This window comes from Pinus tabuliformis, chromosome X (genome assembly GCF_031772625.1).
Source record: "Pinus tabuliformis cultivar Carrire ecotype Pingquan chromosome X, CPIR1, whole genome shotgun sequence".
NCBI lineage: Eukaryota > Viridiplantae > Streptophyta > Pinopsida > Pinales > Pinaceae > Pinus > Pinus tabuliformis.
In genome coordinates, this window is record NC_142308.1 from 1,081,770,637 (window position 1) to 1,081,788,174 (window position 17,538).

The 17,538-nt window shown below is 41.2% G+C and overlaps 1 protein-coding gene across 1 annotated transcript in view; it reads left to right on the forward strand.

The window, feature by feature from the left end:
* The first annotated feature begins 302 nt into the window (after positions 1-302).
* LOC149143581 (transcriptional repressor ILP1-like) overlaps positions 303-17,538 on the forward strand; it is a 48,588-nt gene continuing 31,352 nt past the window's right edge. Inside the window, exons 1-2 of the mRNA XM_089446818.1 lie at positions 303-1,769; positions 5,907-6,074. Coding sequence (XP_089302944.1) covers positions 486-1,769; positions 5,907-6,074 — 1,452 coding nt within the window. The 5' untranslated portion in view covers positions 303-485. The remainder of the gene's footprint in view (positions 1,770-5,906; positions 6,075-17,538) is intronic.

Consider the following 17,538-nt stretch of genomic DNA (forward strand, 5'->3'; position numbering starts at 1 on the left):
AAATATGATTTAAGTAAATAATCATTGTAAATAAATTTCTAGAATATAATTTAAAAATACGTTTGCGTAGTTAGAAGCTGTTTTTTGGCAGAGTTAAAAAAATAAGTTAATCTACCCGTGAAAAACAACACCCTACAAACAAACCAGTTGGCACGTTAACATGAATTTCTTTAAATAATACTAATTCACAATAATAACGCGTAACTAAATTTTGATAGGTTTCGCCACTATTTAAAAATAAATCAAATAAATAACGCAAAAGCAAATTTTAATTGTGTTGCAAAAGCAAGGTTATTTAAACAGGGTTGCTCTGTTACATCTGTTTGGTTTTCCAAACTTGTTATCATGTCTCCTTGATCAAAGTCTCACGAAGTTTGTTTCACTTCCATTAATTCGCAAGAAATACGAATTGGAGCAGGGGCTTAAAGATTTGGCAGTTGGTGGTGGTGGGCATAGCGTGTCAGGGCTGGCTGCTCGTTCGTAGGATGAACAGCAAGGCTAAAAATTTCAGGCGTCGAGCCGAAGATCACGAGGAGGAGGATGCCAATGGCAATGGCAACGAAAATTTGGTCATCAAGCCATTGCCCAGCAAAACCCAGAAGCCAAGCAAGCAAAAGCCTTCGAACAGGCCCGCTCAGGGTTCGAATCTCCTCAGCTTCGCTGATGACGACGGAATAGCTAGGAAGGACAAACCCAAACAAAAACAGACATCATCCAGGCCGCTGCCGCCTCGGAACCTCCTGAGCTTCGACGCCGATGAAGATGGCGGAACAGAGCAGGGTTTCCAGAAAACGAAAAAGAAAACGGGGCTCGGTGTAGCCCACGGTTCTGCGCACAAGATTGCCCCGTCAAAGGACCGGAGCGCGCCACCCACGGTGCCTGCAATTACCTCGAATGTCCAGCCCCAGGCGGGTGAGTACACCAAAGAAAAGCTTCTGGAGTTGCAGAAAAATACCAAGAGCCTAGGGGGTTCGAAACCTCAACCCCTGGCCGAGAGTAATAAGCCCTCCGAGACCGTGGTTGTGTTGAAGGGTTTAGTCAAGCCGTCTGGCGAGGGCAACGGGTTGGGATTAAATGAGGAAAAATTGAAGGACGAAAAATTTAGACCGGAAAAGGATAATGTAGAGGACAGTTTAGGTTTGAAGGGCATCGACACGGATGACGTAGGAATTCCCGACCAGGCGACCATAAATGCTATTAGGGCCAAACGCGAGAGACTGCGGAAGGCCCGAGCCGCCCCGGATTATATTCCTTTGGATGGTGCTCGGATGTCTGTCCATGGCGGCGGTGAATTATTGAAGGACGGAGCAGACTCCAGCGACGACGAAGTTGAGATTCATGGCAGGCTTGCAATGCTGGGGGACAAGCCCAGCGACCTTAAGAAAGGGGTTTTTGAGTCACTGGAACGGGGGACAGGTAATTTGAGCTTGAGAGTAGACAGAGAACACGGTGATGAAGATGAGGACGATGAAGATAAGAGATGGGAAGAAGAGCAGTTTAGAAAGGGTTTTGGAAAGCGAGTAGATGATGCTTCAAACAGGGGGACGGCTCCGCAAGCGCCCGCGGCCGGAGTCTCGGCCCCGGCTTCCACTTCCGCGCCCGGTTCATTTCAGGTGTCTCCAACGGTTGGATATGCAGGGAGCGCTTATGCAGCTGTCCCGCCGCCACATTGGCCTATTGATGGAAGCCGGAGCGCTGAAGTGATGTCGCTTTCCCAGCATGCTGAAGTTGCAACTCGAGCTTTACAGGAAAGTCTTCAGAGGCTCAGGGTAAGTTAGCTTTATTGAATTTCTCCATTTTTTTTGATATGCTTGTGAAGTGATGCTTCATGAGTTCGTCGGAAGAATAAACTTACCAACAATCATGTACTCAAACGGCATGATGGGTTAGCTATTCCACCAAAATTCGGAGTTGTACCTGCCACTGGGAATGAGGACCTTCCCTAGATCGGAACCTTGGTGTATGGCTTGCAAACCAAGCAACAAGTTACAAGCTATCGTTCTCATCATTTCCTTCATAGTAGATAATGCAGAAAATAGAAAATTCAGGATCATCTAACACTATAGATATATTAAAATAAGTCAATTTAGTGTTTGTATAATTTTCTTGGAAACCTGTTAAACTTTCAGTAAACTCCAGTAAACTAAATGTATTTTCAATGATCTGTAAGGCATACCAGCAAGTGCTTGAGTAATCTCTGGGTTGGGTCTTTGGTAGTCATACTACCAATGTTTTAAAACTCCGACTCCGACTCGGCCGAGGGTCGACTCCGACTCGGTATCGACTTGGTTGGCTCGATTTCATCGACTCGGTCGGCTCGATTTCAATGACTCTGTGGTGCTAAAAAATACATTAAATATTTATTTTTTATAAAAACACATAATTTTAAAGATTTTCATTCATGTTTCCAAACACACAGCATTAGAATATAGATAGAAGACAACATATGATCAAAGTAGGCTCATGAATATATCCATTATATCAAAATGGCACCTAGTGCACTGTCCAATACATACACGATGATGATATAGAGATCAAAACAAAAACACATAATCAAGGAGGCTATAAATGGCCTCTACAACAAAAGTCTGTGACCAGTACTACTGGCTACTGCTAGAGTTGCCAACATCATCTGGCTCAGTGTTACTTGGGAGCGGGAGCGAAAGTGGGGAGCGAGAGAAAACGGGAGCGGGAGTGACATTTTCAGAAGCTCTTGGTTTGGGAGCAAATCCCAGAGGAGTTCAACAACCAATGTCACTAACATCAAGGTACATAGAGGGATTGGTGCTCTTGATTAAATACGAGTTCCATACCTTAATACATGACAAAATTCAATGGAAACATTGCAATCCTCCAATCCTGAAATCCTGAAAAACTGATAAGTTTGCTGGATTTTGAATGAAATCTAAAATTCTACTTTCTCCATATGAAATCCAATGAGGCCGGAACCACTCTCAAACATCCTGAGTCATTTCATGGTAATGTTAAAAATTTAAGTACTTCATTTTCATCCTTTTACTTTAAGAATTTAATATTACCATGAAATTTGAATAGCATATCAATACTAGGAGAGGGGAATGGACCCCAAATAGCATTTAACTAATTTAGAAAACACCTTGGAGTCCAAACCAATCAGCAAACACTTCAAAATTTCATTAAAAAAATGACAAATCGCTGTTTTGATGGGGTTACGGGCCGCAGGTTATGACTCGGCCGAGTCATACGGAAACGGCCAAGTTGGCCAAGTCATGGCTGGCTCGGCCTCCTGAACCGTTTCCTCCACCTAGTCACATTTCTGGGCATTGAAACGGATCAACTTGACCGTTTCCGTTTCGAATCGGCCGAATTTTAAAACTATGATATCACCAACATCCTCAGCAAGGTATATGCCACTGGTTGAGCAGAGATATGCTCTACAGCCCAGCATGGGAAAATGTTGGCTACATTTACATTACATACATTGAGGGGAATGGAAGGGGGGAGATGGGCTAGTTAAGCATTAAATCATATAATAATAATAATAAAACATCAGGCTTATTTAATTAAAAAATAAATAAAGAGTAAAAAGTAATAAAAGCAGTGGTAAAAGTAATAATAAAAATAATAAGTAATAAAAGTAGTAGTAAAATTAATAATAAAAATAATAAGCTTGATCAATTCACTTTATTATATTGCAATTTTGTTTTTACTAATAAAACATGTTAAAGAAAAATGTCATGCCCATATGTGTGAAGCTATATGTGTTATGATGTTTTTAATAGAATTAAAAATAAGAATATTTCAATTTCTATATAGAGATATGAAATATATAAAAATATAAATAGATCCATCTTACCATATAAATTAGAATAATGATGATTCATATTTTTAAACATGATATTTTAGAACTTCATTTTAGCTAATAAATACATAAAAACTTAATACTTATCAAAGAAAAATGCCATGCCCATATATATGTAGCTATATGTATTACTAGGGTTTTAATTGGATTATAAACGTGAGTATTTCTGTATATAGAGATGTGGAGTTTATATCTAATAAATGATTATAAAGGATCAACATAGATTCATCTTAACCCCGCATCTGTCGAGCATCATGAGGATCATATGACTCTAGGTGCAAACCTTTCCTCAATTTTTGCACTCAAAATGAGGTTTTCACCTCGAGAGATCTGACCCCTCTGGATGGCTGATAGATCTGGGGTTAAGATGGATCTGTGCTAATTTAATAAACTTGCATCTAAGAAGACATCATTTAATACACATTTTTTTGTACTTTTGCTTATCAAATATTGTATCCTAATTAATTCACCAGTCTCTGCAAGCCCCTGTCAAACCAAATTCTCTCTGAGGCCACTAATGAGGGGATCTGAATTTGAAATTCACGAAGTTAAATCTGCATGACTACATCATTTTTTCATCCCATGTCGGTGTTGATGATGGGAGTGTGTAAACAAACAATAATACGCATCAAGTGAATCGAAAGAATGAATCTCCTCATCGAAACTGGCAGGAAGGGAGGTGGATTAGGGTTTCTTTTGTTTGTTATATGATCTCTCTGTCATATTGTGAGGGCAGCCATGGGGTTCGGGTGAATTTGTGGTGCTTTTCATTCTCAGAGTTTGTTTTCTGCTTAGGTTTAGGCAGCTTGCATTTCCTTTTATGCATTGATGCCTTACTAGGGGAACCTTTTTGATTTATAAATTTTGCTCCGATAACAGATGTAGTAACCCCCCACCCCATGGCAATTCAAATTTGTCCAAAAACACAAAATTTAAATATATATTTTTTTAATAGTAGATGTAACTAGTTATGGTTATTAGTACAAAAGTTTCCAGTTTATGGTGCACACTGTTGTCACACATCGTAAACATATTTAGTTCAAGATCGATGTAATTGCAGCGTCAATACTTCAGAAGTACTCAACTTCGTTCATGCCATGCACTGGATTCAGGGATCAACAAAGTAAGTAGGTGATGGTTCTCCTTAGCCATGTTGAGATTCCATCAAATCTTCCATGGTTGGTGCTCATGTACTGCTCTGTCCCTGCTTTTTATGGGGAATCAGTTAGTTTTTAGTGCTTTTAGTGGCTTGATTGTAGTGTCTTTCCTGCTTCAATGCCTATACTTCTCACTTTAAAAAAGTTTGACCTATCTCTGCTGCTTTCTATATAAAAAATGGTTGATCCTTCCCTGCAATTTTTTTTGGTTATTTCCCTCCCAGAATCCTGTGTTGCAGTGACCTAAATGTCTTAATTCCCTTGAAGGAAAATCAGAGGTTGTCTCCTATCATTCATTCATGAAAGTTATAGTTGACTTAGAAGTTAGGACTAATTAAGAATCAATGAACTCAATTGTTCCAACTTTTATTATAAGATTTTAATTCTTCCATAACAATGCATGCAAAATGGATGCCTTTTATCTTTCCAGTGGTTGTATTGGATTAGTTCATGGAGGATCATGCGGCAAAGAGATTGCTGGCTGGATGGTTTTTGGTTGACAGACCAGTTTTCTTTATTTAATATATTGATGTTAGTAGTTATCAAGTCAATGTTTTAAGTGTCTTTTCACTGTTAGCAATTAGTTCATGGAGGATCATGTGGCAAAGGGATGGCTGGCTGGATGGTTTTTGGTTGACAGATCAGTCTTCTTTATTTAATAAATTGATGTTAATATTTATCAAGTCAATTTTTTAAGTGTCTTTCCACTGTTAGCAAAACATAGCACTCAAGACCTCATAAGTGATATTGTGGTTAGTTATATATTCATTGCCTTTTAAAACTAATGATGAAAGTTACTTGGAGTGATATGAGTTTTTTTTTTTTATCCTTTGCTGTAGATTCGAGAATTATATATCTATTCTTTGTGGCTAATTTAAATATTTGTATTTTTTTGTTTTGATATGAAGGAAACCCAGGGAAGGACTCAGGCTGATTTGCATAGGGCTGATGAGAATCTGTCCGCGTCCTTAATGAACATTACTGTTCTGGAGAAGTCTTTAGCGTCTGCTGGGGAGAAATATGTTTTCATGCAGAAGTTCCGTGATTTTATTGCTGTTATATGTGAATTTCTAAAGGTAAATTTGATGACTTTTATGGTATTTTAATAGCTCATTCAGAGAACTAGGATTTTATGCCACTGCAAACTGTTTGGAAATCAGACCAATGCTTGTGGTTTTTCTTTTGATGACTAGTGTTAAAATATTTGTAAACTCTCGTGTAAACAGTTTCATTCTTCCCAATTCTGTTTTGTGTATTGTATCACATAAACACCTTCTATCTGGCAATTATTGTTGTAACCAAAACAAAAAACTTAGATATAGGTGGGAAACCAACTACATTACATCAGTCACATAAAAATACTTAGATATAGGTGGGAAGGTCCTCCGACTGCTTTACATTTAGCTTTATAAGTATTTATACAGTATGATAATGGGTGGGTTTGTTACCTTCGCTTTCCCCTACCCATTTATTAATCTCTCATGACGCTCATTATCTATTACTTTATGTTAAAATTGGCAACTAGGGCCAAACTCCATGTGGGTCATCTTATTTATGGCAACTGATATTTTTCTTGGATCCCTCTCATCGAGAGGTGTAGGATTGATCTAAAGATCATCTGATTCCGACGAGTATTTATGAGATATGAATTTATTTGTGTTATGGGACAATTCGTCAAGGTTGGCCAACACCTAAATAACCCCCACGTGTGCTCAATGTTTTAGTATAAAAGGAGGTGGCATGAGAGTCATTAGTACACATACTTCACTCTTGATTTCTCTCCACTTGTTTTGGGTTTTAGTGGAAGAGAAATCTAGGAAGATGAAGCCCTAGCTGCAGTCCTAAAGAGGATGATCTACCCGCAGTCCAAGAGAGAAGATCCCTGCTTCTATACGCTGCCCCAGCCTGCCCTATATGCTGCCTAAAGGATGCCTAGCCGCAGTCCTAGCATTAACACAGTGAAAGAGGCCTATGCTCGCTGCCCTAGCCGCAGGTCTATCATGCCCTAGCTGCAGCAAAGAGGGACAGAAGAACGTGGTGTTTTAGGGCTGTTTCTAGGGTATGTTTGAGGGCCAAATTGCTGTGAGGGGAGGCCAAGACAGCTCCCTATAGGGCCGAGGCAAGGAGAGGCTGGTTCAGCCTGCTTGGAGGTGTCTTGGGTGCAGAATTCTTGGAGGGCAGCATATGGTGCTGTAGGTGGGCCGCAGGTCCTAACTCTCTTTGGAGGGCAGCGTGGAGCTGTTTAGGGGCTATCTATGCCCAGGACAACAGAGAAGGGTGCCAGCACCTCTTCAAGACTAGGCCGCAGCAAAAGGGAGACTGTTTGTGTAGGTATTTAAGGGTTGTTGCAGCATGCACATGCCCTAACCAGGGACAGCAGTACAGCAGACTTGGAGCAGCAGTTGTGTCGTGTGTTGGGTCAAAGATTTGACCTGTTTTGGATCAGTTTGTTGAGCAGCAATGGGTACATGATGTACAGTGTGAGTACATGTTGTACAGTGCAGCATAGTGCACATAGGAGCAGCAATGCATAGCATGTTGTACAGTGCAGCATAGTGCACATAGGAGCAGCAATGCATAAGCATGGTGTAGATCAGTGTTGCTGGACATTGGTGCAACAATGGGACAGCATGGTAATGATGGACATATAGCAGCAGCAAGAATGTATTGCAGCACCAGGATGATGAGGTATTGCAACATGCATTTGGGTGCATCATAGTGCAATGAAGAGCTCAGCATAGTGTAGCAGTACAGTGATGGGTATAGTCATGATTAATGAAGCATGATGAGATGCAACATAGTGATGACGGGTGCAACATGGTGCAGCACAGTGAAGTGCAGCATGATGATGAGGTGCAACACAATGATAGGTGATGGAGTCACCTTGGAGAATCAGTTGAAGCAGCATGTCTTCAACTGAGTTCACCTACCTCATGTATCATCTTCTTAGAGATGTACTATGCTCTTATTTAGATAAGTCAAAGTGTTGACTTTTGTTGTATATGTACTATCTCTCTCTCTCTGCTGAACTATTGAAGAAACATATAAGAAGAATTGGTCAAGGGTTTCCCCACATTGGGGTTTGTCCCTGGCTAGCCCTGGCTAGCGCCACATCTTGTGTCCTCTTGTCTTGGCTAGTCTTTTGCGATTTATGTTTATGTTCAATCTGCAATTTACTATTATGCTGATGTGATTGCTAATCTGGAAAAGATATTGAGCCTACTGTGAAAATTGAAATAAATTGCTCTAAGCATAGAACATACCTAAAATTAACATGGTATCAGAGCTGAGGTGAAGACAAAGCCCAAGCAAGAGTGAAAGAGCAATCACCGAAGACAGTTGGGAAAGGACGAAAGGCTCAATGGATTCCTCATCCCTCTTCAAATTCACCAAGGGTGAAGTCTAAGCAGAGAATATTATCAAAATGGCGTAGCGGAAGCTTCTGATGGCTTACCTAAAGATCACTTCAATTGGAAGTCTAGATCTAAGGGTGGAAGGAAAGGCAGATTCCTTGCTTGCAATAAGTTCGACCATTATGTGAAGGAGTGTTCGAATGATAGGGACACATCACTTGATGAAGATAACAATCATTCCAGGGACATCTTCAATGAGCGGAGGAATGACAGATAATGCAGGTCATCAAAAAAATAGTTGACTTTTCAAACAAAGCAAGGAATCCCAGGTATGAAGAATCAAATCTTGTTTTGATAAGATAAAGAAGCATTATCTTATATTGGCCCTCTCCTCCACACTCTTTGGGAATCAAGCTTATTGATTGTAGTGCTTCAAGGCACTTCATCGGATAGAAGGATGCACTCTCTAATTTGGTAGAGATGGAAACAATCATGGGATTATACTTGGAGTCAATGCCACCTATCTCGGAAAGGGTAAGGGAATGTTACCTCTCAATTGAATGAGGGTATCTCGATTTATTTATAAGAATCTCTTTATGTACTTGATCGCAAGAAGAACTTGGTGTCCATTTTGGCAATGGAAATCAAAGGTTTCCGGGTGGCATTCATCGATGGAAAGGTATGTGTTTGAAAATAGAATTTTCAAAGATGCTTTTGCTCATGGGTTCAGGGTTGGCAATTTGTATCAAGTTGTAGCCTGCAGGAAGTCCATTGGGAACCATGTCAGTTGACACATCTCGTCTATAGCACCAGAGGTCTACTTATTATGGGGCCTCACCCAATGTGAGTTAGATGGTGACAAGGATGCCTAAATTCATAAAGAGCATGAAGGTACATGTCCGAGATGTACCGAAGGAAAAGCTTACAAGGGGACCATCCCCCTCATGTAGCAGGTCCACAAGTTTGGAACAACTCGAGGGGTTTGAGATTCATGATCGGGAATCTCATGTATGCAGGTGGAAGAAAGACCTCTATGGCTTGAAGAAAAACACCCCGGGCTTGATATGAGAGGATTGATAGCTATCTGATGAAGTTGAGATTCACTAGGAGTGAAGTTGATCCAAACCATTGCTTGAAGGTTGTGGATGATAGACCTCTCATACTGGCACCTTTTGAGGATGACCTCTTTCTGACAGGTGCATACGCTCTCATTTGCAAAAATAAGAGGGAGTTGGATTCCGGATTTGGAATGGTGAACTGCAAGCCCGTGACTACCACGATGGAGCTTAATTTTAGAAGTTATGTGGTAGTAATGCCGGACCAGATTTGGGAAATGCCTCTGAGTTTCATAAACTCATTCGCATTGATGTTCTTGGTGAACTTCCGTTTGGATATATGTTTTGCAGTTAGCATGTTGGGCTCATATTTGGTTGAGTCTCACTGGATTGATGCCAAGAATCATTTGAGATATCTTCAGGGCACAATCTCTCATGGATTGAGATACACCGTCGGAAATGTGAAGCTGCATGATTATTCTGATGTTGATTAAGCAGGCAGTGTGGAGGATCGCAAGAGCACTTCTTGGTGCTAGTTCTCTTTGGGTTCTGCTAGATATCCTGGATGAGCAGGAAGCAGAAGACAGTTGATTTGAGCACCGCTGAGACCGAATACATAGCTACGAGTATGACCTTGTGTGAAGCTGCCTGGTTACAAAAGCTCTTCAGTGAGCTGTTTGACACATGATGGATACCATCGTGACCTTCTGTGACAACCAGAGGGGGATTTGATTGTTGAGGAATCCCGTGTGTTATGATTGCTCCAAACATATAGACATCAGGTACCACTTTATCTGGGATATGGTACATCGATGAGCAAGAAGGCTCCATCGCATTGGGACTGATGCGTAGGTCGTAGACATTCTGTCGAAGCCTCGAGGAAAGGTCAAATTTGTGACTTTTCAGAATGACTTGGAGTCGTTGAGAGACCCTCTTATGCAAGTCCTGTATGATGCATGCATTGAGATTTGGGAGCTCCGGCGGGCTTGGGGTACTTCTTGGAGCAACAAGTGACAATAGGGCGACTCACCCTCCCCTGGTGGTGCGCTGTGTACAGGGTGAATGGTTCAACCTTCCCCTGTGATACCTCGTGGCGACTTATGGACAGGATGAGTGGTTCTCCTATTGAGGTATCCAACCCATGCAGTCTGGGACTCATGGGAAGTACCTCTCATTTGGCCAATGAGTAGGGAAATGGGGTTAGGGACCATAGTAGTACCGATGGACACATTGTGTATCTACTGTACTACCTATGCTAGGATGACCAACATGATCTGGGATCAATTGGAATTGACTTCAGGTTAGTAAGAGTGATATAGCTCACTCTCTCTTGGAACTGATCTGGGATTAGTATGAGTGGTTTGAGACACTCTCTTGATATTGATCTGGGATCAATAAAACTGACTTCAGGTCAGTATGGGTGGTTTGAGACACTCTCTTGATATTGATCTGGGATTAATGAAACTGACTTCGGGTCAGTATGAGTGATTTGAGACACTCTTGATATTGATCTAGGATCAATGAAACTGACTTCGGGTCAGTATGAGTGGTTTGAGACACTCTCTTGTGATATTTATCTAGGATCAATGAAACTGACTTCGGGTCAATAAGAGTGACATAACTCACTCTCTTTTGGAATTGATTGGGATCAGTAAGAGTGGTATGACACACTCTCTTCATATGGGACTGACTTCGGGTCAGTAGAGAATGGTACGAGGCATTCTCGATCAATTCTTCTTCATGGTTCAGCAGAGCAGAGCAGTGCAAGGCACTGATGGCAAAGATAGTACAGTCTGACAGAAGGATCAATAGATGGAGTTCTCCCTAGTTGAGAGGGAGTGTTAAAATTGGCAACTAGGGCCAAACTCCATGTGGGTCATCTTATTTATGGCAGCTGATATTTTTCTTGGATCCCTCTCATCGAGAGGTGTAGGATCATCTGATTCCTATGAGTATTCATGTAGATATGAATTTATTTGTGTTATGGCTAGACTATACCATGAATTTCGCAAAGAACACAACAAACTGATACATTTTTCTTCTTTTGTAACAAAGACACCAACACTCAATAATTTCTCTCCCATCCTCCGAAAGTATGTTTCTTCCAAAGAAACAACTTATTTATTAGTGATTTTGAGTTATCTCATAGTTTCTTGCTAGTGTCTTCCCCGGAGACATTCAACAACACTGAATTTGCAAGACAAAGTTGAATCATACTCATTTTTTTTGGAGTTTCTCCCAATCCTTTGTCGACATTTAGTTGGAGGTGTTTCGAGATGCACAATGATCCATTGTTCTTTCCTCTATTTTAAGCTTCCAAAGCTCAATTTTTTGGTTGTTGAACTTCACAATCTCAATTCTTGTGTTGCTACCCATGCTTCTTTAATTGAAGTTATATCTTAATACTCCCACTCAAATAGGTTTATTTTTGATATTGATCAAGAATGACAATCTTGAACAGATCCACGTTAAAGATCCTCAACCTTTGATAGTGGAGACGTTCCTCTCCAACAAAAGTAGCCAAATGAGCTTCAATACTAGATGTTGGGCTTAAGACACTTGATTTACAATATAGATGCAAAAAGTCCAAATACAATGACAACTAGACATATAAACTAGATTAGAAGCTCAATTTACATAAACCTTTGAAAATCATGAAAGAACTTAAAGATCAGAAAATAAACAATGGCACATCATAAAGAATTACATAACACATAGATTTGGAAACCTTTAATGGAGAAAACCGACAAATCATTAAGCTCCACAACTTTTATATTCTCAATTGAATATTATAACCAATCTATAATGAATGTTGACCTTAGTCCACACCTAAGGCTAATGCATTCATCTTAATCTCTTTGCTTTTAGCATCTCATCGGCCTTACATCATGCTCTATTTGAAGGCATAGGTAAACCATAATTCGAAGCATCTCAAATTAGTACATGTGGCTAAAGATCATTGGATGAGATCTCGGGGATCTCGGGATTTATAATTCTCGATTGTAGTCGATTCTCTTTCGACCACTAGTCAACCACTAGTCTAAGTTGACTCTCTGCTTTGGCCCACTTTTGCTTGATTGTGATCCCTTCAACTGCTCCAACCAACACGCCTAAGTGACATCTGCTCAAGTGTGAGCAAGTTGTTATTGTAACTTAGCCTAAGTCTAACTTAGGAAAAAAACATAATTATTATGTTGGCTATTGAGCTATAAGGAAACTCATGAAAAGTAAAGTAATTTACTTTAGTGATTATGTTTGAATTTCAACTACCGATCTCAAGTGAGGTGAGATCTAAACTTAGCTGTCAATCATTTTGGAGAGTAGGGTTAGGTATTTAGCTCAATGTAAGCAAGGCTAAAAGAGGAGAACGACACATGCAACGACACTAGCGATTGAGAGATATTTTCTTAAGTGAGGAGTGTGACACTCAAGTGTGTTGGGTCCAAGGAAGGTACAAGGGTGCAACATAGGAGATTTAGATCAACAAGAAGATCAAGGATAGATATAGGGCTTTCTCTGTTGGATCAAATCCAAGGTATATTGCAAGTGTTTCTTCTTTAGTTGGGCCATTATCCCAAGATGGGGGCCCAAGTAGGTTTTGAATTATTAATGAATAACTGTTGATTGGGTAGAATCTATGTGTTAGTTGTGATTGATATTGGTGTAATTTTAGCTTCCTCTAATTGCATTAAGAGCTTAGTCTTGCATTTATTCGATGGAGTTGTAATATGCTATGTTAATAATGTGCCGAGTGCTAGCTTCAATGGAAATTTAACATATTATTGACTTTTATCAGTTGCTTGACTGACCATTGACTTTGATTAAGGTAATTGCTCTTCCAACTTGATTGTTGACCTATCGACTTGACCGTCGACTTGTCTTCCCTAGTTGATTTGCTCCCAACTAGACCACTGATCCAGACTTATGCAAGAACGCAAAATAATACAAATATAAAGATAAACACAGAGATGCAACAGAAATAAATCTTCATTTCATTAATATGAAAGAACTGAAAAGATGCTTAACTATAGAATGGAAATAGACTAGCTCGGGCGATGGTAGCCTATCTCTGAGAAGAAATGTGACGGCGCATGCATCTGAACTTAGTTACAATGAGGCTCCAATGCCTATTTATTATTGAGAAACAATGGAAAACCCTAAACATCTAAAAACCTAGCCCTAGGAGATGAAGCGGCAAAAGTTTGTGGGCCCCATTGGGTAAATTGGTACATCAACTTCCTCGTGTCATAACTTGGCATACGATCTTTATTTGATGTGTACGATACCTCATTAGAAAGATCTATCCGAGGACTACAACTTGCCACTGCAAATCTTAGTTGAAGGCTCACATTTGCTTGTTTTCCAAAAAAAGTCGTTTAGGGCCTTAAAATGGCTCTAGAAGTTTAGGACCTGAAAAACTACCAAAAATAGTTAACTGTGCTACAATTAAGGAAACTAAAAGAAACAACAGTGGGTGTCCAAGTGGAATAAGTGGGTGGCCACCAATATCCACCTGGATTAGTCGCCCTCCGCCCCCCCAAGAAACAATGGTTCTTATTGCGTTGAGTGCCTCCATGTGATGGGGAAATTTTTGCTGAACTTGGTCCTCGGTGAGCCACTTGCCTTAGTGCAGGAGTTGGCCAGTTTTGACAACCCGATACAGTTGGATCTTCTATTGGCAAGTGTTCTTGATTTGCGTGTCCATGATCTGATTAGTTGTGACTTGTTCCATGCAGTCTGGGTTTAGTTTTGTTGGTGTGAGCTATTTTGCAATGTCTGATGTGTCCAACAAAGGGGGAAAGTATGGCCACAATTGGTCCACATTGAACACTGGGTGCAAACCAAGGAATGGTGGAATGTTGAGTTCGAAAGCATTGTCTCCTACAACCTTAGTGATGGTGTAAGGCTCATAATGGAGCGGGCGAAGTTTGCGGTGGGCCCTAATGAGGCGCTCCCTTTGCAAATGTAACCAAACTTTGTTGCCCACCTGGAACTTGTGTGCACTCAATGCTGATCATGACGCTGTTTGTACTTAGCATTTGCTCTGTCCAATATGTCATGGACCTACTGGTGGATGTGCTGAATGTGACGCTGGTAGCTCTGTCAGCTTCGGATCAGACATTAGCCGAATTTGTTTGCGTAGCTGCAAGTGGTATGGAAACATCAATGGGACATAGTCGCTGGAATCCCAACCCCACCTGAAAGGGGCTGTGGCTAGTGGAGCTATGGAGAGCTCTGTTGTAGCTGTGCTAGACATAGAGTGGCTTTCTTCCCATGTGTGTGGATGCTTCGAGTTGTACATGTGCAGGATGTGCACGATCATCCTGTTGACGACCTCTGTTTGGCCATCAATTTGGGGGTGGAAGGCCGTGGACTTAGTGAGCTTGGTATCCAACAATGACTAGAGGCTTGACCAGAATGTGCTTAGGAACCTGCTGTCTCGATCTGAGATAATGAACTGCGAGATCCCAAAGTTTACCTACACTCGTTCAAAGAAGAGTTTGGCAGTGGCTTCTGTTGTGATACTCTTGCAGGCCGCCAAAATGGCCATCTTAAAGAATCTGTCAACGACCACGAAAACACAGTGGTTGCCATGCTTGGTAGAGGAAGGCCTGACATATAATCCATGGAGATGGATTCCCAGGGCCGGATAGGAGTATGCAAGGTAGTATACGGGACTTGCTTCTTGATTGTAGGTTTGGCAATGGCGGAGGCAGTGCAAGATTTGATGTACTTCCCAACATCTTGTTGAAGGTTTGGCCAATAAAAATACTTCTGCAACACTGCCACTATTTTCTCTACCCCAAAATGTCTAGTGACTTGACTGTAGTGTGCCTCCCAAATCATCTTGGCACGCTCACTTGAAGGAACATAGAGGTGTCCCAGGTGGCATAATAGTGTGCCCTGAAGGTGAAAGTCTAGAACTTGCTTGCCTTCTAGGAGCATCTGGTATGTGGTGTCGAATTCTGTATCACTTTTGTAAAGATGCGGCCATCCTGAAGTCTCGTGTTCATAGGGGTCGAGCACAGTGGTCAGCGCCATAATGGGCTGTCGGCTGAGGCAGTGTGCAACATTATTGGTGCTGCGCTTCTTGTACTTAATGTTCAAATGGAACCGTTGCAGATATGTAGACCATTTCTGATGGCAATCGTTCTGCAGCTTTCCTTGTGTCTGTATGAACTACAGGGGTTGCTTATTTATGTGGATGATTGTTTCCTTCCCCAAAATGTAATGCTTCCATTGTCTGCAGGCCTGCACAATGCAATACATCTCTTTGTCATAAGTGAGATACTTTCGGATTGTATTTGAAAGTGTCTCACTATGATATGCCACCAGATGCTCCTGCTAGGTAAGAATTGCACTAATAACATAGTCGGAGGTGTCTATCTCAATTTCAAATGGTTGCCCGTTGCTATAGGTTTGGTAATGAGCACTAGTGCAGAGCAGAGACGATGCTTCAACTTGGCAAATGCCTTTTGTTGGGATTTGGACCAAAAGAACTTTGCTTTTGCTCCGCCCTTAGTGACTCAACTTAAAGGCCAAGTGATATGAGAGAATCCCAACACGAACTTGTGATAGAAATTGGCAAGACCCAGAAAACTACGAAGCTTTGTTATAGTGGTTGGGGCTGACCAATCCTGAATAACTTGTATCTTGGCTGGGTTCACATGCACACCCTACTCATCAATAATGTACCCCAGATATTGAATTGGGTCATACCAAAAGTGCATTTCTCCAAATTGGCACACAATTTGTCTTGTCGCAGGGTTTGGAGGACTTGTCAAATATGGTGTAGGTGCTCTTCCTAACTCTGGTTGAAGATCAGAATGTTGTCTAAATATACCAACACAGACGAGTTGGTGAAGGGCTGCAAGATGACGTCCATCAACCTCATGAAGGTTGTGGGGGCATTCGTCAATCCGAAAGGTGTTGGAATTTCTAAGTCTGACACGTTAGAAACCCTTCATGCACTTTACTGATTTATTCCTGCCTACTTGTTCTGTTAATTAACAAGTTATTTACCATGTAAATACTGGAAATAAATACAAGTACATGCTCAACACATTACAGATCATCAACTGAAGGAAATAGAAACAAACACACAAGTGACACCGCTGTTTTTGGACTAATGTCCTTGGAAAAACCCAATGCAGGAAAACCAATGCAACTATTTGAGGGTTTGATTTATTAAGCAGTTTTAGAATACAATTTGGGTGCCAAATCCAGCTCACCCAACAGAGAAAAATCTTGGCAGTAGTACTTCTCTACTCGGAAGCAGATATTCCGGCTGAAACCTCGGATAAACACTCTGGCAGCTCCATAACTCCAATTTGCCCCTCGAAACCCTAGCGTCAGCCTCTCTCTGGCTTGACCCGCGTCAGCTTCTGGAGGCACTGTGTCAGTCCTCTGGCCCTTTGCGTCACTCATGCTGGCCCTCTGAGGCACTGTGCAGCTCCTGGTTGTCTCTGCATGAGCCTTGGATGGCTCTACGTGAACCCTTGGCTGGTTCTGCGTCCCTCTCTCCGACTACTGCGCTGATCCTCTTGGTGCTATCTCTGCCTCTTTGCTTTTGTATTCACTGCCCCTCAGCTGCAACTCTGATCACTCTCTCAATTTTCTCAGCAAACCCAGCCCCAGAAAGTCAAAATCTTGATCTCTTGGTGTGTTCTCCAAGTGACCCTCAAGCCTCCTCTTATACTTTTCTCGTTGACAAATCAACGGTCGAGATTAAGTCCCTAATCAATGGCTAAGATTATATCTAGTTTGATCCATGACTTTTGGACCATTCTAACACAGTTTTATATTAATTCACATTAATATTTTATTTTCCCTAAGTCTAAACTTAGGGACTCCATTAAAAATATTAATTATTTTAATATCTCCCAAACTGTTTAGAATCTGCCCAAACCCTTTCTGGGTATTGGAGATCTCATGTGCCTTAGCCTCTCCACCAATTTTTGTGGCTAGAGCACATCTGGTGCTACCCCAAATCAACACTCCCTCTTAGCGAGGATTGTGCTCTATTAATACTCCTCACTGAGCATCACTTTGATCATCTGGGATCGGTCCCTGTGCTGATGCTAGGCTTGCTGCCCAACATCCTTTGCACTGCTGCATCTTGTACTGCTACC